The sequence below is a fragment of the Trematomus bernacchii genome, unplaced genomic scaffold (assembly GCF_902827165.1).
Source record: "Trematomus bernacchii unplaced genomic scaffold, fTreBer1.1, whole genome shotgun sequence".
NCBI lineage: Eukaryota > Metazoa > Chordata > Actinopteri > Perciformes > Nototheniidae > Trematomus > Trematomus bernacchii.
In genome coordinates, this window is record NW_022987516.1 from 352,501 (window position 1) to 376,827 (window position 24,327).

Sequence of the window (24,327 nt, forward strand, 5' to 3'; positions counted from 1 at the left end):
GAAGTGTGGTCTGCCACAAGCGGGCGGTAGGAGCGGGGCTGTCAGCATCAGCTTGTCGATGGTATTTTAAACTCGATGCGCTCTGAAACTACGGCGGCCGAGGACAAAAAATACACATGCGTTAATCGCGTTAAAATAATTAGTGGCGTTAATTTTTTTTTGCGTTAACGCGTTATTAACGCGTTAACTTGACAGCCCTAATTTAAACCCTTTAGGATATCTTTTTAATTCCACCAAAGTGGTAAATGCATGTTGATGGTCTCACCTCAACATAATAAATATATCTTTTCTGCATTAAATACAATTTGCCGTAATTTTCCTCGTCGCAGGTCAACAAACGGTCAGAGGGAACATTGATCTCACTCAGTTTTTATCATGTGACTTCTTAATATTTCTGCAGGCACGCTTCCTTAACACATCCTGCAAAACGCTGAGATGCATTTCCAAGATTTCTGCACAGAATGATCGGTGGCCGAGGAATTAGATTTGATGACATCCAGGAGTCCAGAAGAAGCTTTACACTGAGCAGAGCGGGATTAACAACTCTGATGTGTTTATCTGCTGCTAACACCTGCTTTCAGAAACACTCTATGTGTGTGGAGTAATGCAGCTTATCATTAAAGGCCCATGCTTCCTGAAAGCATGTCCTTTAATTCTGCATTTTCCATCACGTACAGGACATAAAATGGAGAGAAACACAAAAAGAGTGTGTTCAGAAATGTCTTGAATTATGTTTATTTTCCCATTTAAAGCCATATTAGGAAGGCGGTGGTGTCCATAGGGACTTGGCTTGGCAACTGGAAGGTCACCAGTTCAAATCCCGGCAAGACCAAGTGCTACCGAGGTGTCCCTGAGCAAGGCACCGTTCCCTACACTGCTCCCCAGGCGCCGTACATAATGGCAGCCCACTGCTCCTAACACTAGGATGGGTCAAATGCAGAGAAACCGTTTTGTTACAGTACCTGTACTACGTAATGACAATAAGTTGAGTCTTCTTCTTCTTCATATTACTTATAAGAAACTCTGTCCTTGATCATCAGATTAGTGTTGGAATAAAATAAATAACCGAATGCACTTAATGACTAAACAACAGTGAGAAACAGCTCTGGGGTCAGTCCATTTCTCTGAAGTGCTTTTCAGCAACACTTCTGAATGTAAAGATTAAAAACATAAGTCCGGCAGTCGCAAAGACAAAGAAAGTTCTCAGTATAAAATGTTATGAATCACATTATGCTAAATGTGGCTAATATTGAGCTATAACGGAACTACTGTCAGGATTCGGGAAAAGGTACGACCCAAAAGCAAACTACAAAAAAAGGTCTAGAAACAAAAGCGAGCTTTATTTAAAAGCTGATGAATAAAACATGGCATGAATCGAAACGTAGCACAAGGAAACAACAACACAAGAACTAACAGTGATCCACATGGAGGGAGACAGGAAAGACAAACAATGAACCGACATGGAGCACAGGGGAAGACAAGACTAAATACAAAGAAGGGTAATCACAGGACAAGACACAGCTGGGCAGGGGAGGCAGAAACACAAGGGCAACAGGTGAACACAATCAGACAATCAGACAATCAGACACAGGAGGGAAAACACAGAGGGTGTTTCTCAATGTCGAGTACGCTTGCTTGGTAGCACATGTCTGCCGAGCATCTTGCTTCAGAAGCGAGGCAAGAATACTTCCTGGCATTCGGAAACAAAGAGTGGAACAGGCTAGCAAGTGTGCAGGTGTGCGTCATATGAGAGGCCCCGCCTCCTTACATCTTCCGCCACAGATTTGGGGAAATTGGTCCGTGCGCAAAGCATTGTGGGGATTTTAAGACCGCGGAGTCTACTCATGTGCAGCCTCGATATTTCTCCAAACGGAGTACGCCGGGCTCGGTAGATTTCCAAGTATACTGGAGGTGGCTAATGTTGGGCTATAAAGGAACTACAGCACGGTCACATGACTTCACGTCACCACCGCTAAGCTAAAGGAGGCTAATGTTGGGCTATAAAGGAACTACAGCACGGTCACATGACTTCACGTCACCACCGCTAAGCTAAAGGAGGCTAATGTTGGGCTGTAAAGGAACTACAGCACGGTCACATGACTTCACATCACCACCGCTAAGCTAAAGGTGGCTAATGTTGGGCTATAAAGGACCTACAGCACGGTCACATGACTTCACGTCACCACCGGTAAGCTAAAGGAGGCTAATGTTGGGCTATAAAGGAACTACAGCACGGTCACATGACTTCACGTCTCCACCGCTAAGCTAAAGGAGGCTAATGTTGGGCTATAAAGGAACTACAGCACGGTCACATGACTTCACGTCACCACCGCTAAGCTAAAGGTGGCTAATGTTGGGCTATGAAGGAACTACAGCACGGTCACATGACTTCACGTCTCCACCGCTAAGCTAAAGGAGGCTAATGTTGGGCTGTAAAGGAACTACAGCACGGTCACATGACTTCACGTCTCCACCGCTAAGCTAAAGGTGGCTAATGTTGGGCTATGAAGGAACTACAGCACGGTCACATGACTTCACGTCTCCACCGCTAAGCTAAAGGTGGCTAATGTTGGGCTATAAAGGAACTACAGCACGGTCACATGACTTCACGTCACCACCGCTAAGCTAAAGGTGGCTAATGTTGGGCTATGAAGGAACTACAGCACGGTCACATGACTTCACGTCACCGACTGCACCACTCTACATATAACTAGCATTGATTGTCAGAGAAACAAAAGAGGCTTGGAGTCTTGTCTCCAGTGTCCTTCCTTTCTTTCCTCTACTCTAACTTTGTGTCCTTTCTTTGCCTTGAAGCTTGTTTGACATAAAGCACTAAATACATTCATGTAATTTGATCGATGAGAGCCGAGTTGTGTTTAGTGCAGCAGCAAACACAATGGCTTTGTCCCAAATAATCCATCTGTCTCTGTCTCTCCATTTACCCATTCTCCTACTGTTTGAATGAGGGAACCATATTTACTCAATATGACGTAACGACGGACTGTCTCTAAAATGAAATGGCACAACCTGGAACCCCTAAGAACACAGTGTGACGTTTTCTTATTTCTTGTCCTTGAAACGCCAGTAAATACACAAACAGTTATTGATTTATGATAATAAAATGATATAAGAGAGTGGTGTTTCTCCATTCTGCGTATCCATACATCTACTGTAGGTATACAATGACAATAGAGGCTTATTATTAAACCTCAAAACATCCGAACCATGCGTTTAAGCAGTTGTTAGGAACTAAAAAAGTGAATTTCTAACAAACAAAACATTTATTTATTTATTATTGCATGTGATGTTTGATTTCCAAGTTCTTTCTTAAAACCCCTCTCTCATTTCCACATTGCTAATTAAGTCAATAAGCGCAATCAAAAATGAAACAAAGACCGTTGTAGGACATTTTTAATCAATCATCTCAAGACAAAACAGAGAGGAGAATAACCTGAACTGTAGCACTCGGACAAACACAGAATTTGGTGTCAATATATTTGCATTGGTTTTAAAGTTTGCCTTTTTTTCTTTATGATTCGCTAATTGGCCAATGAGTTTATATTTCCAATATTCAACCTGAAATGAATTTAGGAACTGAAAAGAAACACTCAATGGCCAATCCAGGACTGATCTAATTCACATTGTCCTGCATGAGCTGAAAAGTTCCCCTGCAGGATTCCCATATCATTAAATGTAAACAAGGCGTCTTGGTTACAGAACTTTAATTTAAAACCAACTTCCAATCAAATCTGTTTCATGCTTCTTGTGGTCGGCAAATGTGCCCAAAATACCTCCATCAGGAGAAACCTGTGCAACTTCAAAAACAATGTTGATATAGAAACACAAAAGTTTCATAACTGTCAGTGTTTGTCAGTATGTCTGAAATGACTAGGTTAGCTACGTTAGCTAGCTAGCTTACAGCAGATCTGCAGTAACATCAGAAGGAGTCATGTGATCACATTGTTCAAATAAGACCATAAAACATTTCAGGTAAGTTTCCAACAACAGAGACGGTTGTTCAGCTTTATCATCCTGAACGTCACCAAGGTCCCAGCTGTGTGCGTCACTCTTTAGTGTCCCCTAGTCTCCCAGCTGTGTGCGTCACTCTTTTGTGTCCCCTGGTCTCTCCAGCTGTGTGCGTCACTCTTTAGTGTCCCCTGGTCTCCCAGCTGTGTGCGTCACTCTTTAGTGTCCCCTGGTCTCCCAGCTGTGTGCGTCATTCTTTAGTGTCCCCTGGTCTCCCAGCTGTGTGTGTCACTCTTTAGTGTCCCCTGGTCTCCCAGCTGTGTGCGTCACTCTTTAGTGTCCCCTGGTCTCCCAGCTGTGTGCGTCACTCTTTAGTGTCCCCTGGTCTCCCAGCTGTGTGCGTCACTCTTTAGTGTCCCCTGGTCTCCCAGCTGTGTGCGTCACTCTTTAGTGTCCCCTGGTCTCCCAGCTGTGTGCGTCACTCTTTAGTGTCCCCTGGTCTCCCAGCTGTGTGCGTCACTCTTTAGTGTCCCCTGGTCTCTGTTGTGTTTTGAGCTTCTTCAGTGTTTTGTATTTGCAGCTTTTGGTTTCTGCAGCTTTTAGTAAACGCTGCGCATGTCTCCTCAAGGTGCTGAATGTTTTTCTAAATGCTGCATGTGTTGTTCCTGAAGATGTTTCTTCCGGAACATTTGTGTTTTTTTATTTACAATGCTTTTGAAGCTGCAGCGTGTTTCTCCTGATGGAAGTGTTTTGGGCCGATGTAGCGCAGTTGCACGGGTCGGCTACCGTACTAATTTAGCAATTTGTGATCCTGTAGCTAGTAAAATCATTGTTCGACCGTCTACGCATTGTTATAAAATATTGGTGGAACACGTCAAGACCATTATAACCACAGGAAGCATGAAAAAGGTTTAACAGATACCAGAACGCAGACGAACCCAAACCACAGGATTCACAAACCTGTTTCAAACCCTCCTGAAGCCTATCGGACCGAAACCACACCAACCAGTCCGTTGGTCGGGATCCCAGTGCCATGAAAACGCTTTGTTTAAAGGATTTGAAAAGATGGTTTGATCCACTTTTGTCTGGTAATGCAATGTTGTACCTGAGATGATAAACAGATTGCTGAAAACTTCATAACAAAAGTTGGATGGATGTCTGATTAAGAAAAAAACAACATTACAGAACAGGAGAGGTAATCTTTTTCAAAACACATCGACAGGTCATGAGTAGTACTACAAGCTGCTGGACACCCTTGATGAATCAGACATGGACAAAAGCTCAACCTATTTCAAATATATCTTCTTAAAGTTGTTCTTGAGCCTTAAAAATAATAGTTAATACGTTATATATGAGACCAATAGGGCCTTGAAACTCTTAAAATGTTAAATTTCCCTCTGAGTTTGTCCATCTCTGATCTCTCACGGGACATCCATAAGCACAAAGACTGTGCAGTATTGTCAGATACATTTCTACATTAATTACCATTAAATATTAAATATAATTTCATTCCAACACATTTGTATACCCAAATTTCAATAATATTTTTTGTTTAATACGACAATTCTCATTAAAATTTCAAAATCAAAGTGGCTCCTTGCATTCTTTTAAAAGATAATATGATATCAACCCATTTCATTATCACTTTTTTATATCTTTCTTTAGCCTAAATCATCTGGAGTGATGGCATCATTGTTCGCAGATTTACTTAGTTTTAACCTTTCTGGAACGTTATTGGTGGGCTTCTTTTAGACGGCATGTCAGGATAAAGGTTGTTTAGACATATTTTTGGAAAGGCATCAAAAGTCCAGCACACAGTCGTGGTGTTCACGTAGATGGAGGTAAAGGTCAGAACAGGCTGGAGGCAATAACATGATACATATTGGAAATGTAACACAGCGAGGTGCATTCCCATCGACCGTGGATCACCATTACTTAAGAATGACATTTGTAAAAACCATTACCATCTCAATAGTCTGCCTGTCATATTTGATCAGCACCTGGAAGACAAGCTAGGCTGTAGTGTTAATCTGCAACTTTATACAGAAGTCTGTCACTAGCTAAACCATTAGCACTGTTGGCTGTGTTTATGATACATGTAGAGGTTGTGCTTTTCAGTTAAAGCTTTCTGAAATGGAGCTGAAAAGGTCCATTGTTGGCTAGAGAAGTCTAATGAATCTTGATGCATTCAGTGCATCCCAGTCCCTAAAGTATATGTCAAACATGTGGCAGAGAACGCTTCCTAGGAGTGTAAAAGTATCTGATCGAAGGTACAACTCCAAGAAAAAGGTTTTAGCCACCCTGAATCTGTAAAGGGCCAACAGGTCTGTGACAAACTAGGCGTTCCTTGTGCTATCGTCCGACTATAGTCCCAGGGTTTGGTAGTAAAAGGTAAACCAGAAGTCTTTCTATCCCATCCCCCAAGGATTCCCAGAATATCACGTCCAAACCTCAGCCAGACCCACTGACACCTGAAACATGACTAGGAAAGATCAGTCAGAATATTTCAGACTTGCCATCTACGACGCTGTTGCACATTCTCAGATTTCTTGGTTGCAACTCACTGACGATGGACCACAGATACGTCAGTTTCCTGTTTTACAAAAGGTCCGCCGGTAGCTAACCAAGAGCGCGATTACAAACTGGCAGAATGAGTGTCATGTATGTTCAACCTTTGTCATTTTAACGGTGAGTTGGTTGTCAACATTGGTTGTTGAGATAACCAAGCCGTCGGCAGAGTATCTCGAATATCTCGGCGACACAGAGAAGGATGGTGATCACGGTGAAGGTGTACATGGCACTGAGGAAGATGGTTTTCTCAAAGTGTTCGGGCACCATGCACTTAGTCACATTAAAGGTCCTTTCCAGAGGAGTGGCATCACACATGAACAGCGGGTGGACCTGAGGAGCAGAAAGAGAAACAGGACTTGGTCAAACTTTCAAGAACCATAAAGTGTTGTGCGTCGTCAACTGTGTTGAATGTTTGTCAAGTTTCAGATTTATTCACGTTCATGTTTTATGTTTAGTTTCGTTCTGGGGTTTTATTTTGATAGTCTGTCTTCCTCATGTGTTTGTCGCGCACTTCCTCCCTTTGTTTCCCTGGTGATTGTTTGTCACGTCATTATTGGTGATGTCAGTATATATATGTCCAGTCCTTCACTGTCTCTTGTGTTTCATGCCGAGCTCTCCAGCGTTTCGTTAACCATCGTCCAGTTGTAGTATAGTAAAGTAATAGTCGATGTTCATAGTAATAGAACGGTAAGATCAGGTAGTTATTAAGTGTGTTTCTAGTTATTGATAGGTAAGCTTCAGTGTAGATATTTATTCTATGTATTTTCTGGATCTTGTATCAACAACTCAAGTAAAGACTCTTTTGTGCTTCCATCCTGTGTCTGCATCCGTGCTTTTGGGTCCACACTTTGTACGTCCGTGACATAAAGTCTCTCTGAGTGATAAAGACGACACTGTGCATTACTGCTGTGTTATATTGTCATTCTTCTGATTGAATGATACTGTAACTTGATCCTACTTAGCTTAGCCTAGCATATACAGGGAAGGACCAGCTCTATTGTGTTGGAATATCGGATATTGTGCGGGTAATCCAGGAAAATCATCATGTCCCAGGAACAATCTTGAAAGAGCTTTTGTGAGCTGTGGCAAGGCAACCATTTATTTCTCTTTCTCACTGCATTGGTGCCATTATTGGAAGTTTGGCGCCATGAGGCCAAGACTCACTACTTCCTTACTTTCTCCAAAGGGTTGATTGCCCTTCAGAGTTCAGTATTTTGAGGATCTTGATGATGTGAATTCGCTATTGAGCTGGAAAGCCATTGCATGAAGAGATGTGTTTTGAGCCTCTTCTAAGGGTGTCATCGAGATTTCTTATGAGGTGTTCCAGGAATAAGCTAGAAGGAAACTAATGGCTTCATAAGGAGATCATTAGCCGCGTTCACACCGGAGTACTTTTCCCCGTACTTTTCGCGTTTAGTTCCGTTAGTACCCCTTATGTCGCGTTCACACCAAAAAGGGCATTTTATTATCCTCGCATTAGCATTATTAGCATTAGCATTAGCCCAGCGCACAAACGCAGAGAGACTAACTTATGGCAACACAAAAGAAAACATGGGAGCGGTGGAGATGAGGAGGTGTCGGCGTTCTGGCGATTTACTCTGAAGGCTTCAGTAGAAGCTGCTGGGAGTCCCAGCAGCTTCTACTGAAGCCTTCCCCAACTCCGGGGACTTCCGGCCGGGGACTCCGGGTGGCAGTATACGCCGTGAAGTGGTTTGCGGCCTGCCAGTAAACCCAAAGCAGAAGAAGACGAAGTGACATCAGCGGCTCATTTGCGTAATCTTCCCTCAGGGAAAAGTACTCCGGTGTGAACGCGATCTGTACTAAGTGCCCTGGGGTCATAAGTGCCCTGGGGTAATAAGTGCCGGGGTAATAAGTGCCGGGGCACTGAGTGCCGGCACTAAGTACGGCAAAATACTTGGTGTGAACGCGGCTAATGGTACCTGTGAACGAAATTGTGTGATCAAATGTATTAACATTGCTCCTGTAATCTGTTTCCCTATTGGGTGGTATCCTATGAGTGGCATACTGTGTGAAAACAGATGCCTTACATCTGTTTGGAAGGGCTTTTATGACACTACAGGAAGAGAGGATGAATGGAAGCAATTTGCTCTAGGGGGGGGGGGGGTAGCTGCGACACCCAACTGTTCTTTGTCGGGAGTGAGTTTTGCTTATTGTGATCCACCTGGACCACATGCTGTTGTCATGTAAATGATCTTTGATGTTTCTCTATAAGAGAGTCTGTCACACTCAGAAGGAGTCTTCATGCTTGTAAGCGTTAAAAGAAAAGCCTCTAGCCTCTACTAAGGGGGTCATCGAGTCCCATTTCTTAAGAGGTGTTCCAGGAATAAGCTAGAAGGAAACTAATGGCTTCAGAAGAAGATCATTGGTACCCAACAAAGAACCTCCGGGAAATTCCTAATGAAAAGGTTTTAGAGGGTTTTAGATGGGTCTACAATTTGGTCTCCATGACGGTAAGACATAATAATGTGACATAGAGGTGTTCCAGGAATAAACTAGAAGAAAAACAACTCATGGCTTCAGAAGAAGATCATTGGTACCCAACGAAAGAAGCTAAGCTAAGTAAAAAGGTTTTAGAGGGTATCTTTACGGTAAGACTCAATACTTGTGACATTTACAGAAACTCCACTGAGTTCATCACGTTCTGAAATCATCAGACGTTTACAGACCTCGAAGCCGAAGAGGTGGCTCTGAAGCCAGAAGGCGATGACTTCCAGAATGATGCGTAGGAGAACGGAGATGATGTAGAAGACGGTGTAGACGGGGCGTTCGAGGATCTCTTCCTGGACGATGTTCTTACAGGCGGCGTAGAGGTGAAACACCGCCCCAGGAACCAGCACTGTCACCAGCTGTAACGCCCAAAAGACCTGGAGAGGGCACGAAGAAGGGGAGGTGGGAGTGAGAAAAGACAACGGAGGAGACAATGGGAAACAGAACTAGTGCTGCAGAAAGATGGCGCCGGTGATGATGGCTTTGGCTCCTCTCCAACTCCAACTCCAATTTCATTGCCATTTCTACGCTGTTGCTTAAGTGCATATGACAATAAAACCTTTGAATCTTGAGCTGTAACAATCTTTAAAAAGTGGAAACAGACACCAACACTTCCATTTATTATAAAATTGCCCAACATTTCCAAAATTGCGACCATTTTCAATCATTTCGAGGGAAACAGTTTTCTACCACAGAATTTAAACCACTGGATCAATTTAGATCATTCTAGTATTGGATAATATGGTATTGACTATGAGGAAAGTCAATTTCACTATTTAAAAAACTTCTTCACAGCTTTTTTGTGTCATTTCAAACACAAAATGATTAAATGTGGGGTTACCCAGTTTTCCATTGAGCCAGATTATTTCCATTTTATGACTCAGACATGGTAAAAATAAGCTTCCGAGTAATTCCCCATGTCTGAATTGGGTTTCTACGTATTCAGAAATGTATGATTTGACATCAAGATCCTTCATACAGGGCAAGTGAAAGAGATTTTATGGCAAAAATGGCATTTCCAAACCATCGTTGGTGACCATTGTAAATTGCCGCTATTTTGGATTGGTTAACAGGCTTTTTCAAAAGAGTAACCTGAAAGGAGCTTCTGTGCCAAGTGTAGTACTTGTATCCAAGATTTCCCCGGTATATTCAATTATCTACAAGCACTGGAGGAATCCAGAAAGATATAAAGGAAGTATAGGCTGATGGGGGGGTTAACCTGTTACGCCCCGAGCCTGTTTTTCAGGTTTCAGGCTCGAAAATGACATTCCCAAAACAAATGACTACAACTTCACTTCTAAAAGGGTTATATGAATAATTTCTTTTATCAAAGCAAGGTTACATCTGTGAGTTGGATGTAGAAGTGTCAGAATCAATATAGATCTTTCTCAGTCAGAGTGAATTCAGATGGAACATAGTAAAAAAAGGTAAATTCTTACCTCCGCCTAAAGAAAAAACATTACTTATAGTGAAAACCACCCTTGAATGATGGGATGGTAGACTACAAGCTTTAGGAATCCAAACTATAACATATAATAAGTACCCTGTATCAAGGTTGAGGCAAAACAAGTGAAATTTGACCTTTTTAGAGAGATTTAGCAAAAAAAAGTTCCAGGCGGAATAAGCTTTCGGCACATTTGGGTACATCTGGTTCCATCAGTGCCATTTGACCTTTTTCAGGTACCAGACTATAAAAATGATGAATTACATTGAATTATCACCATAGGTATTCATTCCATCCAAATACAACAAATTAAAATACATTTTTTTCATAAAAAAAAAAAAAAAAAGACCCGCCGACTTTGGGGCTTAACAGGTTAAAGGTTATGGATTTGGAGGGAAAGAGGTTGAGCAGGGAGAGACGGAGCATCAATAAATTAATATTTATACATTCATTTTTCATCACTAGACACATTGTGTTTTCAATTGCCCATCAAGATGAATAAAAGATGGTGTTTGTGTCTTTGGAGAATTAATATTTCAGTAAGTTAACGTCCGCAGAAACAACTTTTAAAAGGTAGCTTACCTTAGTTCTGTTTGCAATATGATACTAGAAGTCAGAAATATGAACTTGGCAGCTGCTTCACAGAGCATCTTTTTCCAAATAGATTGATGGAAATAGAGCTTTTTTAATATGTAAGAAGATCACAGTTATGCAGAGCTGTTATTTGATCTTTAAATATTAATTCACAGTGGATTTAAGAATAATAAAATAGCCCAGTAACTCATTTTAGAACGAGTAGAAGTGATATTACTCCAGCGTTGTTAACATGGTTCTCTTTATACGTCCATGAATGATTTATATAAGTAGTTATCACAGCAATAAACCGTATTTAATTTGGTCTTTATTGCATATTTAATTGTATGTACTGGTCCCACCTGGGGGGGCTGGACATTTGTATTTCCACATGTATATTGTTTTACTTTTTAATGCTATTTTAGAAATATTTTGGATTATTGATTTCTAGTTTAATGTCTCTTATGTGCATACACAAACCTTGCTTTTTATGCTGCTGCAATGCATACATTTCCCAAACTGGGATCAATTAAGTTCTTATCTATCTATATATTGCACATATTGCATATGTAATGCACTGGTCCCACCTGGGGCGTGATGGGTCTGAACTGGTTGTAGCAGAACAGGTTGAGCTCTCGGCGGTCCGGGTCGCAGCTGAAGTGCAGCGCCTCGTTTCCATACACCGCGAAGCCAAGGACGCCCAGGAAGAACATCCGCACCGAGCCGAAGAACAAGGTGTGGAACTGGCCAATCACAGTGGGAGGCCGGAGCTGCACACACACACACACACACACACACACACACACACACACACACACACACACGACAAAAAGGGCATTACATATGTATCTCACAACACACACATATGATGCGTGTGTCAAGCCTTCCAATTTTCCTGCCACAAAACATGTAACAAGCAAATTTGCATGGACACAAAGATATACACACACACACACACACATACCATGTATACATCACTTCAGGGGACATTACATTGACTTACATGCATTTCCTGGAGACTAATCCTAACCATAACCAACACATGCCTAACCCTAACCCTTAACCTTACCCTAACCAAGTCTTCACCCTAAAATGTATGATTCCCCTTATGGGGACCTCCATTTTGTCCCCATAAGGGAGGCGAGTCCCCACACGTGACTGTGTAAACAGATTTAGGTCCCCACAAGTATAGTAATGCTAGGCCACACACACACACACACACACACACACACACACACACACACACACACACACACACACACCACACACACACACACACACACACACACACACACACACACACACACACACACACACACACACACACACACACACACACACACACACACAGAGAAATCAGGTTAAAAGCCGAGAATGGAAACTCATGAATGTATTTCTGTTTTTAAACCCGGAGGAGGATAACCAAGTGTCCGTGTGGAGGAGATATCTACAATAAACAGTATTTTATTTCACCGTACAGTACTTTACATTCTGTTAACATGTATATAGACTCTTATATATATATATGTATGTAGCATCGTTGGAGGAGCCTGGGGCTTTTGAATTGCCATATCTACGCTGTAGCTGCTCTGCATGTGATGATAACACCTTTGAATCTTGAGAGTAATATAAATCTGCTTCCTGATACTCACGCATCCTTCATAGAAGTTTCTGATGTAGTTTAAAGACATGTTTTCCCTCTCGTTGAATCCTCTCGCTCATGGCCGGTTTGATGCAGTTAGACAACAGGAAGAAGGCCTCAAACTGTCCCCCCCCCCTTTTCTCTATCTACTCTGAAAGCCATGTCAATGCATATTTTTTGGGGGGCCTTTGATCCCTCCATCCATTGATCTGCTCAGTAGAAAAAGCACAACAGAGACAGAGGGCCGAACACTGGCTCGTTCCCTAATCCCTACAGAACCATGTCAGCGGAAAGGAAACACAAACTCCAGTCGCACACAATGCAGAGAGAGAGGGACGGAAAACACAATGACGGGTATTTCATATGAGAGATACAAATATTTAGAAAAGCACATGAGCGTTTAATCATCATTAGAATAAACTGCCCATTTAAAAAAGTGATAAATAAAGACTTTCCAGACATCACAATCATCCACAGTGACACACACCACACACACACACACACACACACACACACACACACACACACACACACACACACCACACACACACACACACACACCACACACACACACACACACACACACACACACACACACACACACACACACACACACACACACACACACACACACACACACATAACCTTAAAAATTAGGTTTTGCCCAAAGTTAAAACTGGACAAAGTGAAATAAAATGGAAATCCACGCACCAACCGTAATCCTGGCGGCGTGTTGTTCATTCCCACGCTGTATTCCTCTCAGGGAGACCAAACTCATGCCAGCAGCCGCGGGAACCTGCGGGTCAACAATCAGTGCGAGAAACACAACTGTGGACACTTCCTGTCCCCCGGATTTTCAAAATAAACACACGCGCTTGACAAAAAGCAGAAGAAGGGACACACATGGAGAGACTGAGAGGCTAAAACTGCACTGAAAAAACTGAACCGTTGACTTTAATTACATTTATTATGTCAACAGATTTCACATTAGGTTAGTGGAAAGCAATATGATTAAGTTTAATAGGTTCAACTTAATATTATTGCTTTCATTGAACCTATAATATAGTAATAGAGAGCCGAAGTCCCTCCCTTTCCGGGGGACCTCCATGGGACCTTATTTCGGAAAAATTATGTATTGAAGTCAAAGGCGAGAGAAAAGGTATACCTTTCGATCCCGTTTGAATTGTGCCACGAATTACACATATGATGTTTGTCAATTTAAAAGATAATTTTGCAAGTAAAAAAATAAAAGAATTGCCGTAAAACTGTGAAGTAACACTTTCTTTTGTGTGAGACCGCTCAATGAACTACATCTCTGGTCTTGCACAACACACGTCACCAACATCAAGATGGCTGTCACTACTGTCTTGCCAAAAAAGGGATTGACTCACCCTCACTATCAAGGCAGGCAGCTTTGCATGACATTCTTCTGGACGTGTCTGCCTGCTTTCCTTCGATTCTCCCTGAACTGCCTGATCTTTTTAATGTTCAATGTTAACCATTTGTGCAGATAGCATGAACAGGGTTGCCAACTTTGGGTACCTGGCTGGAGTGAGATTTTGATATCATGGGTTTAATTCGGTTTAATTACACATATGCGCACTAAATGACTGCTATCGTGTCAGCAGCGGGACCTTAGCATATATATAGGATATATATACAATATATACAAATACACAATAATGGACACAGACTATAAAGGGCACACAGTTTCATTCACTAATGAAAGTCAAACATGTTTGTTTCCACTGTTTTATTGTGTGCCTGTCGCGATAAGCAATTCATTGACTTATCGTTCGATAAATAAAAATGAACTCGATAATTTTTATGACCTCGATAAATTGCCATTTACATGAGGATGTGACTAGCAGTTTGAAAGGATGTACTTGAATTATTATTATATATTATCATTATGTCAGTGGTCTAAAATGGTCATACAACGGTGCCGACAATATTATCGTTTATCGCAATCATTTCCGGGAAAATGTATCCAACAAAATTAATTATCGTGAGAGGCCTATACATGAAACACACACACACAAACAAATCTACAGACTTACTCCAAACTGCCAAATATATTAATTCAAATCAAATCAAATCAAGTTTTATTTATAAAGCACATTTAAAAGCGATTTTTGGTCGAGCCAAAGTGCTGTACATGTTAATAAAAACACATTACTACAATCACAATAATTAATAATAATTAACACGCTCTCACTCTCATATACTCTTTGACTCTATTTTGGCCTAGTAGAACAATAAGCAGCAGACTTTTACTTTTTATCATTTCTACTGGATCTTAGATCTGCGCATGCGCCACACGGGTCGGCAGTTGCGGCTCCAGAGTATTTTTGTTGCGTAATCTCTGGTAGGGCTAACCCATACAGTGGTGGGGCTCAAGTCAGTATTTGCAATGTAATTACATACACACTCCCCCCGACAGTGAAACGCCACGCGTGAGGTTTAGATTATTTCCCTGTCTCAATCCAAATTGAACTGTATGAAATAAAAAGGCACATTTGTCTTGTAGTAAATAAAAGGGCGACCTGGAGCCAATCCTGCAATTTCCCCACAGGTGAAAGAGTTGATATGCTGAAAACCCAACCCCTGCAGGGGGGTCTGGGGGGATTCTCCCACAGGAGATTTTTTTAAATACTAACATAAAATACACATTCTGGTACTCTCTTGAGAAGAAAAATAAATACATCTATTACTACACGACATATTTAAAAAAATGAATGCCATTTTAGTTTTGTGTGACTTTGTTCTGAAAGCTGAACCTGCTGCTCCTCACAGAGAGAAGAGGGAAGAGGCTGTGTGAATTACTTTACATTGTGGATAAGGGTGGATAGCCCCCATTGTTCTGTGTGTCAAAATGAAAGACAGCCCACACACCTATCCATCATCAAACCGTGGGGTCTTATTTCATTACGTTGTAGTGCCGAGAGAAGGGAGACGGAGGCGGTGCATCGGAGGTGCAAATCTCTCTTTATTGGGGAGCAGAAATCGACGTTGTTGGAGCAGAACACCTCTGCTACGCGCCGTTCGTTGGATGAGGCTGGATCTCTATTAAATTAAGAAAGGAATTGAAAACACCGGAATCAAAGTTATAACAAATTATCTGAGTTTACTTCTGGTAGGAAACCAAACACATATACAAGTTATACAGAGTACTCGAGTACTCCGGACTTCAGGTTTGTGATGCGATGCGGACACAGATGTCGGGACCAGCCACTCACCAAACCAGAAGCATTTTTACACTCAAAAACATCAGTATTCATATCTATTTTTGGGGCGGAGATGTGTCGACTCTTCCTTCCCATTTTTCTCCCAAGCGAATCAGAGTTCCGTGAGGAGGAGCTGTGTAAGCTGATCACCTCCCCCAAGTGTCCTGACTGGCTGGATTCACTTCTGGTCGAGTTCAATAGTTCTTCACCAGCACTTGAAATTCCAAAGTTCCCTAAGGTCAAAAGTCAACCTCTATCTCCGATTCGAATCTTAACTCCATTCCTTTCCCATGAGTTCTTCACATAAACTATCCTATTTCAGACATTTAAACCTTTCTCCACATATTTAAGGAGGTCTTTAACGACTTAAAAAACAACATCTGGCTTTTAGGGGTGAAAAGGCCAAGTTGGTGGGTGAAACAGAATCTCTGGATCAGTGAGTTTGAAAGTAAGAATATCATTTCTATATATATGATTACCCAAAACCGTTGTGATTACTTGAAACAGTTCAAACAATACATGTTCACTAAAATACAATTCAAAATAATACATGTTTACTTCAATACAGTGTAGAATCATATCTTTTTACTTCAATCCCTCTTTTGATCTCACCTCACAAGATCAACATATAGCATTTGAAACATTACCACTGTCAATTTTTTCTTACTGTGTCTGTCCCAACATTTATATAAACCCATCAGAAGTTGGGATATAGAGCACTTTAAACCTTTAGGAACAGTCCACAACAACAACTTATTATGACAGTGGAGGGAGAATAAAATATGTCTAAAAAGCAAAGTCCTTGTCAGCTGAGTTCATCTTTACTCTTCCCTCAATGGTGGAACTGATGAGTCTAACACACAATGAGCGGATACAAGGCACACAACAACAACCACATGTCACTAAAATGGCAATAAAAGTAGCCACAGAAATTAGAAAAGACATTATCAAACTTTTCCCTCTTTTGGTAACACATAGTTCTGTAGAATAAAAAAATACAAATCCCTTAAATTATGGGATATAAAAATAAAGTTGAAAGTTCCTCCAAAAAATGGATTGTTCAGACAAAGTTCCACACCGGCTATATCAACCTGTTTCAGCGGGAAATGGAGTTCCCTGTGCCGTCTTGGTTTGCCATATCTTCGTCCCCCCAGCCCGCTGACGGCGGCTTCTGGGGTGCCTGTTGGAGAGATGTCCTCCCGATCCTCCTCCTCTGGTCCGCTGATGGCGCCTCCTGGGTCGACTGCCTTGACGAGAGCCAGATCTGTTCTGATGTCGTCTAGGGTCCTCGCGACGAGGGCCAACTCTGTCCTGATGTCGTCTAGGGTCCTCGCAGGTGTTTTTCCCGACCGCACACTGGCTCCAGTGGTACCAGTTGTCTCCCTTTCCATCTAGGCGGACGGCATGGGAGGTCCCCTCCAACCAGACGTAATCTGCTGTGTTGGCCTTGTGTTTCTTGGGTCCCCCCTTTTGGCGTCAGCAACCTGTGTGGAGAAGTCTCATACCAAGCCCTTAAGTTGCTGGAAATATGGTTTTGAAATCATCTCTTCTACTTCTTTAGTGTTTATTGGCGGCACCAACTAGACTGGAGTGTGGACAAGAGACTATGCAGAAAATAATAAACAAAAATAAAAAAAATAAAAAATAAAAAATAAAATAAAAAATAAAAAATAAAAATAAAAAATAGAACAAAATAAAAATAAAACAAAAAAGGAACAAACTAACAAAACAAAAAATAACCAAAGCTAGATTATTTTTAACTGTATCAATTTCTCTTAAAAGCAACAAATAAAACAAAACAAAAAATACCATAACTAGTATTTTAAATTGATAAATTTCTCCTAAAAACGTAATAATCTCACATACATATTGTCTGATGTATATCCTATCCTTTTCCCCCTTTTTCTGAAATAGAACGCCGTTAACGGTGTTCTTATTTTCAGAAATATCGAGCCTTATACATCAGTTATTTAATATCAGCTATATATTTATTATTACTATTACTTATATATCAGGCATTACATGTCAGCCTTCTTCCATGATTGACCTCGTTTATATTATCTGACTTATGTTGATACGTGTTCGTTTGTATTTATTTAATATACTGGGCAATTATTGCTTTAATTCTAAATATTCAATACGTAATTTTTCAGAATGTTGTAGCACTCCCTGTTCGCTTAACAACTGGAGCTATGGCTATTTGAAATCTGACTTGGTTAAGAGATGATTTGTTTATTGGTGAGAGGAACACTCTTCCCCTTGTGATGGGGTGGGGGTGGATAGTTTGGGAGAGTTCCTTACAATCTCCAGATCTTCCTCTCTGTGTTGAGGCCATAAAACCTTTTAATGGGCTCTGTGGTCTGTTCAGATTTAGATTTTCTTCCTCTCCAGAGGTCATGCCTGTCTTTGACCCTGTGTGCTGCTGTGAGCCTGCAGCACCTCAGGAGCAGAGAAAGGGGGAGATCTCTTCCCAAAAGTGTAAGCTCCCTCATGAGCAACATAGCACCACATTTAACTCTCCCTGACTTGTTTGTAAAGCGTTCTTTAAGGCCTGAATTGAGTCTTCTGTTGTGTAACGGAAAATCCCATTTCCAAAAGGGGTCAGTTTAATAGTCCTTATCATATTATCGCTCTGTGCTTGCATGCTAGGACCTATTCTCTTTGCCAGAGCTGCTGCTATTCCTCCTACATGTTTTAGCTCCATATTAGCAGGGTTCACTAACATGGTTGGTTGATCCAGTTTAAGATTTTCAATATCTTCCATTACTATTTCCAACATTCCTTTTCCCTGAATATCAGGTCTAACAATGTGTTTTCTTTTAGGAGTATTAGATGGGATACTCATAAGTGGCATTTGTGAGCTATCATCTCCGTAGGGTGGAGGTAGGGTCTCAGACATTATACCACCTGCTTGTTGCTCTCTGTCTCTATGTCTTCTGCAATTCTTTACCCACAGTTCTTTTTACTGGATTTTCTCTCAAGTATTACACAGATTTGACTTAAAAAAATCACACAGAGTTTTTCATATATTCACACAGTACAGTCAGGCATATTTTTATTGTGCGATGTTTATTTCAACAGATAGCGTGACTTCCAGAAGCAAGCTTCTACAATCCCCTCACGGCGATTGCGGCTTCAGGCAAGGAGTTAAAACTCAGTCAACAAAATCTCTTTATCGTCACGTTTAATGAGCCTGATTATCCCCACAACAAGAGTTATGATGAGATTCGGTCGTTCCAAATAATTAGTTGGAGGTCGCGTCTCTCTCCTCTTGTATCACCCACCATATAACAATTACAGTAATTTTATACATTTAAAGCACCACGAAAGGTAACCGCATTAATCAATCTTATCATGATCTGCGGGGAATTTAACCCATCTGTTTTTTACACCTTTGCAGCCTTTAATTGACGCACTGCAAGCTAACCCGCATTAATCAATGTTATTTTGACTTGCGGGGAATTTAACCCATACATCTTTTACAGCGTTGCAGCGTTCGTTTTTAGTGGGTCCATAGGACGAGACTGAACTACCCGCCACTTATGAGCACTTTTGTGCCTTAGGTAAGGACTGAACTACCCGACTCTAAGCACTATTAATCTAATTCAACTAGAATATGTATTGTATTTCCCACCGTGACTAAAGAACACTGAGAACGCTGCTGACCAACTCTAAAATGTTTAGTATAATCAATCACAGATATTTGATAGTCAAAACAGGTGTCTGCTCACCTTTTGTATATGGCCATTGGTTTAGTTGTCACCAGTATCTCTGTGTCCTCCCCCTGGACTGGATTCCGTCCCCTGGCTATCGGTGTCCCTTTCTAGAGATCAGCACTCATCACGTCGGGGTCACCACTTGTTGGAGCAGAACACCCTCTGCTACGCGCCGTTCGTTGGATGAGGCTGGATCTCTATTAAATTAAGAAAGGAATTGAAAACACCGGAATCAAAAGTTATAACAATTATCTGAGTTTACTTCTGGTAGGAAACCAAACACATATACAAGTTATACAGAGTACTCGATACTCCGGAATTCAGGTTTGTGATGCGATGCGGACACAGATGTCGGGACCAGCCACTCACCAAACCAGAAGCATTTTTACACTCAAAAACATCAGTATTCATATCTATTTTTGGGGCGGGAGAGTGTCGACTCTTCCTCCCATTTTCCTCCCAAGCGAATCAGAGTTCCGTGAGGAGGAGCTGTGTAAGCTGATCACCTCCCCCAAGTGTCCTGACTGGCTGGATTCACTTCTGGTCGAGTTCAATAGTTCTTCACCAGCACTTGAAATTCCAAAGTTCCCTAAGGTCAAAAGTCAACCTCTATCTTCCGATTCGAATCTTAACTCCATTCCTGTCCCATGAGTTCTTCACATAAACTATCCTATTTCAGACATTTTAAAACCTTTCTCCACATATTTAAGGAGGGTCTTTAACGACTTAAAAAACAACATCTGGCTTTTAGGGGTGAAAAGGCCAAGTTGGTGGGATGAAACAGAATCTCTGGATCAGTGAGTTTTGAAAGTAAGAATAATCATTTCTATATATATGATTACCCAAAACCGTTGTGATTACTTAAAACAGTTCAAACAATACATGTTCACTGAAAATACAATTCAAAATAATACATGTTTACTTCAATACAGTGTAGAATCATATCTTTTTACTTCAATCCCTCTTTTGATCTCACCTCACAAGATCAACATATAGCATTTGAAAACATTACCACTGTCATTTTTTTCTTACGGTGTCTGTCCCAACATTTATCTAAACCCATCAGAAGTTGGGATATAGAGCACTTTAAACCTTTAGGAACAGTCCACAACACCAACTTATTATGACAGTGGAGGGAGAATAAAATATGTCTAAAAAAGCAAAGTCCTTGTCAGCTGAGTCATCTTTACTCTTCCCTCAATGGTGGAACTGATGGTCTAACACCACATGAGCGGATACAAGGCACACAACACAACCACATGTCACTAAAATGGCAATAAAAGTAGCCACAGAAAAGTTAGAAAAGACATTATCAAACTTTTCCCTCTTTTGGTAACACATAGTTCTGTAGAATAAAAAAAATACAAATCCCTTAAATTATGGGATATAAAAATAAAGTTGAAAGTTCCTCCAAAAAATGGATTGTTCAGACAAAGTTCCACACCGGCTATATCAACCTGTTCAGCGGGAAATGGAGTTCCCTGTGCCGTCTTGGTTTGCCATATCTTCGTCCCCCCAGCCCGCTGACGGCGGCTTCTGGGGTGCCTGTTGGAGAGATGTCCTCCCGATCCTCCTCCTCTTGGTCCGCTGATGGCGGCCTCCTGGGTCGACTGCCTTGACGAGAGCCAGATCTGTTCTGATGTCGTCTAGGGTCCTCGCGACGAGGGCCAACTCTGTCCTGATGTCGTCTAGGGTCCTCGCAGGTGTTTTTCCCGACCGCACACTGGCTCCAGTGGTACCAGTTGTCTCCCTTTCCATCTAGGCGGACGGCATGGGAGGTCCCCTCCAACCAGACGTAATCTGCTGTGTTGGCCTTGTGTTTCTTGGGTCCCCCTTTTGGCGTCAGCAACCTGTGTGGAGAAGTCTCATACCAAGCCCTTAAGTTGCTGGAAATATGGGTTTTGAAATCATCTCTTCTACTTTCTTTAGTGTTTATTGGCGGCACCAACTAGACTGGAGTGTGGACAAGAGACTATGCAGAAAAATAATAAACAAAAATAAATAAAAAGTAAAAAATAAAAATAAAATAAAAATAAAAAAATAAAAATAAAAATAGAACAAAATAAAAATACAACAAAAAAGGAACAAACTAACAAAACAAAAATAAACCAAAGCTAGATTATTTTTAACTGTATCAATTTCTCTTAAAAGCAACAAATAAAACAAAACAAAAAATACCATAACTAGTATTTTAAATTGATAAATTTCTCCTAAAAACGTAATAATCTCACATACATATTGTCGTTATGTATATCCTATCCTTTTGCCCCTTTCTTCTGAAATAGAACGCCGTTAACGGTGTTCTTATTTCAGAAATATCGAGCCTTATAATCATCAGTTATTTAATATCAGCTATATATTTATTATTCACTATTACTTATATATCAGGCATTACATGTCAGCCTTCTTCCATGATTGACCTCGTTTATATTATCTGACTTATGTTGATACGTTTCGTTTGTATTTATTTAATATACTGGGCATTATTGCTTTAATTCTAAATATTCAATACGTAATTTTTCAGAATGTTGTAGCACTCCCTGTTCGCCTTAACACTGGAGCTATGGCTATTTTCAAAATCTGACCTTGGTTAGAGATGATTTGTTATTGGTGAGAGGAACACTCTTCCCCTTGTGATGGGGTTGGGGTGGATAGTTTGGGAGAGTTCCTTACAATCTCCAGATCTTCCTCTCTGTGTTGAGGGCCATACAACCTTTTAATGGGCTCTGTGGTCTGTTCAGATTTAGATTTCTTCTTCCTCTCCAGAGGTCATGCCTGTCTTTGACCCTGTGTTGCTGCTGTGAGCCTGCAGCACCTCAGGAGCAGAGAAAGGGGGAGATCTCTTCCCAAAGTGTTAAGCTCCCTCATGAGCAACATAGCACCACATGTAACTCTCCCTGACTTGTTTGTAAAGCGTTCTTTAAGGCCTGAATTGAGTCTTCTTCTGTTGTGTAACGGAAAATCCCATTTCCAAAAGGGGTCAGTTTAATAGTCCTTATCATATTAATCGACCTCTGTGCTTGCATGCTAGGACCTATTCTCTTTGCCAGAGCTGCTAGCATATTACCTCCTACATGTTTTAGCTCCATATTAGCAGGGTTCACTAACATGGTTGGTTGATCCAGTTTAAGATTTTCAATATCTTCCATTACTATTCCAACATTCCTTTTCCCTGAATATCAGGTCTACAATGTGTTTTCTTTTAGGAGTATTAGAGGGATACTCATAAGTGGCATTTGTGCAGCTATCATCTCCGTAGGGTGGAGGTAGGGTCTCAGACATTATACCACCTGCTTGTTGCTCTCTGTCTCTATGTCTTCTGCAATTCTTTACCCACAGTTCTTTTTACTGGATTTTTCTCTCAAGTATTACACAGATTTGACTTAAAAAAATCACACAGAGTTTTTCATATATTCACACAGTACAGTCAGGCATATTTTTATTGTGCGATGTTTATTTCAACAGATAGCGTGACTTCCAGAAGCAAGCTTCTACAATCCCCTCACGGCGATTGCGGCTTCAGGCAAGGAGTTAAAACTCAGTCAACAAAATCTCTTTATCGTCACGTTTAATGAGCCTGATTATCCCCACAACAAGAGTTATGATGAGATTCGGTCGTTCCAAATAATTAGTTGGAGGTCGCGTCTCTCTCCTCTTGTATCACCCACCATATAACAATTACAGTAATTTTATACATTTAAAGCACCACGAAAGGTAACCGCATTAATCAATCTTATCATGATCTTGCGGGGAAATTTAACCCATCTGTTTTTTACACCTTTGCAGCCTTTAATTGACGCACTGCAAGCTAACCGCATTAATCAATGTTATTTTGACTTGCGGGGAATTTAACCCATACATCTTTTACAGCGTTGCAGCGTTCGTTTTTAGTGGGTCATAGGACGAGACTGAACTACCCGCCACTTATGAGCACTTTTGTGCCTTAGGTAAGGACTGAACTACCCGACTCTAAGCACTATTAATCTAATTCAACTAGAATATGTATTGTATTTCCCACCGTGACTAAGAACACTGAGAACGCTGCTGACAACTCTAAAATGTTTAGTATAATCAATCACAGATATTTGATAGTCAAAACAGGTGTCTGCTCACCTTTTGTATATGGCCATTGGTTTAGTTGTCACCAGTATCTCTGTGTCCTCCCCCTGGACTGAATTCCGTCCCCTGGCTATCGGTGTCCCTTTCTAGAGATAAGCACTCATCACGTCGGGCAAGTCACCACTTGTTGGAGCAGAACACCTCTGCTACGCGCCGTTCGTTGGATGAGGCTGGATCTCTATTAAATTAAGAAAGGAATTGAAAACACCGGAATCAAAGTTATAACAAATTATCTGAGTTTACTTCTGGTAGGAAACCAAACACATATACAAGTTATACAGAGTACTCGAGTACTCCGGACTTCAGGTTTGTGATGCGATGCGGACACAGATGTCGGGACCAGCCACTCACCAAACCAGAAGCATTTTTACACTCAAAAACATCAGTATTCATATCTATTTTTTGGGGCGGAGATGTGTCGACTCTTCCTTCCCATTTTCCTCCCAAGCGAATCAGAGTTCCGTGAGGGAGGAGCTGTGTAAGCTGATCACCTCCCCCAAGTGTCCTGACTGGCTGGATTCACTTCTGGTCGAGTTCAATAGTTCTTCACCAGCACTTGAA

The 24,327-nt window shown here is 41.2% G+C and overlaps 1 protein-coding gene across 1 annotated transcript; it reads right to left on the reverse strand.

The window, feature by feature from the left end:
* Nucleotides 1-6,666: 6,666 nt before the first annotated feature.
* On the reverse strand, nucleotides 6,667-13,429 carry LOC117471215 (gap junction epsilon-1 protein-like). The gene is made up of 4 exons (XM_034116066.1): nucleotides 13,416-13,429; nucleotides 11,650-11,832; nucleotides 9,225-9,422; nucleotides 6,667-6,867 (listed from the first exon to the last, which is right to left on the reverse strand). Exons 2-4 carry the CDS (start codon nucleotides 11,773-11,775, stop codon nucleotides 6,667-6,669), a joined length of 525 nt encoding a protein of 174 aa, XP_033971957.1. The 5' UTR covers nucleotides 11,776-11,832; nucleotides 13,416-13,429.
* Between the last annotated feature and the right edge of the window lie 10,898 nt (nucleotides 13,430-24,327).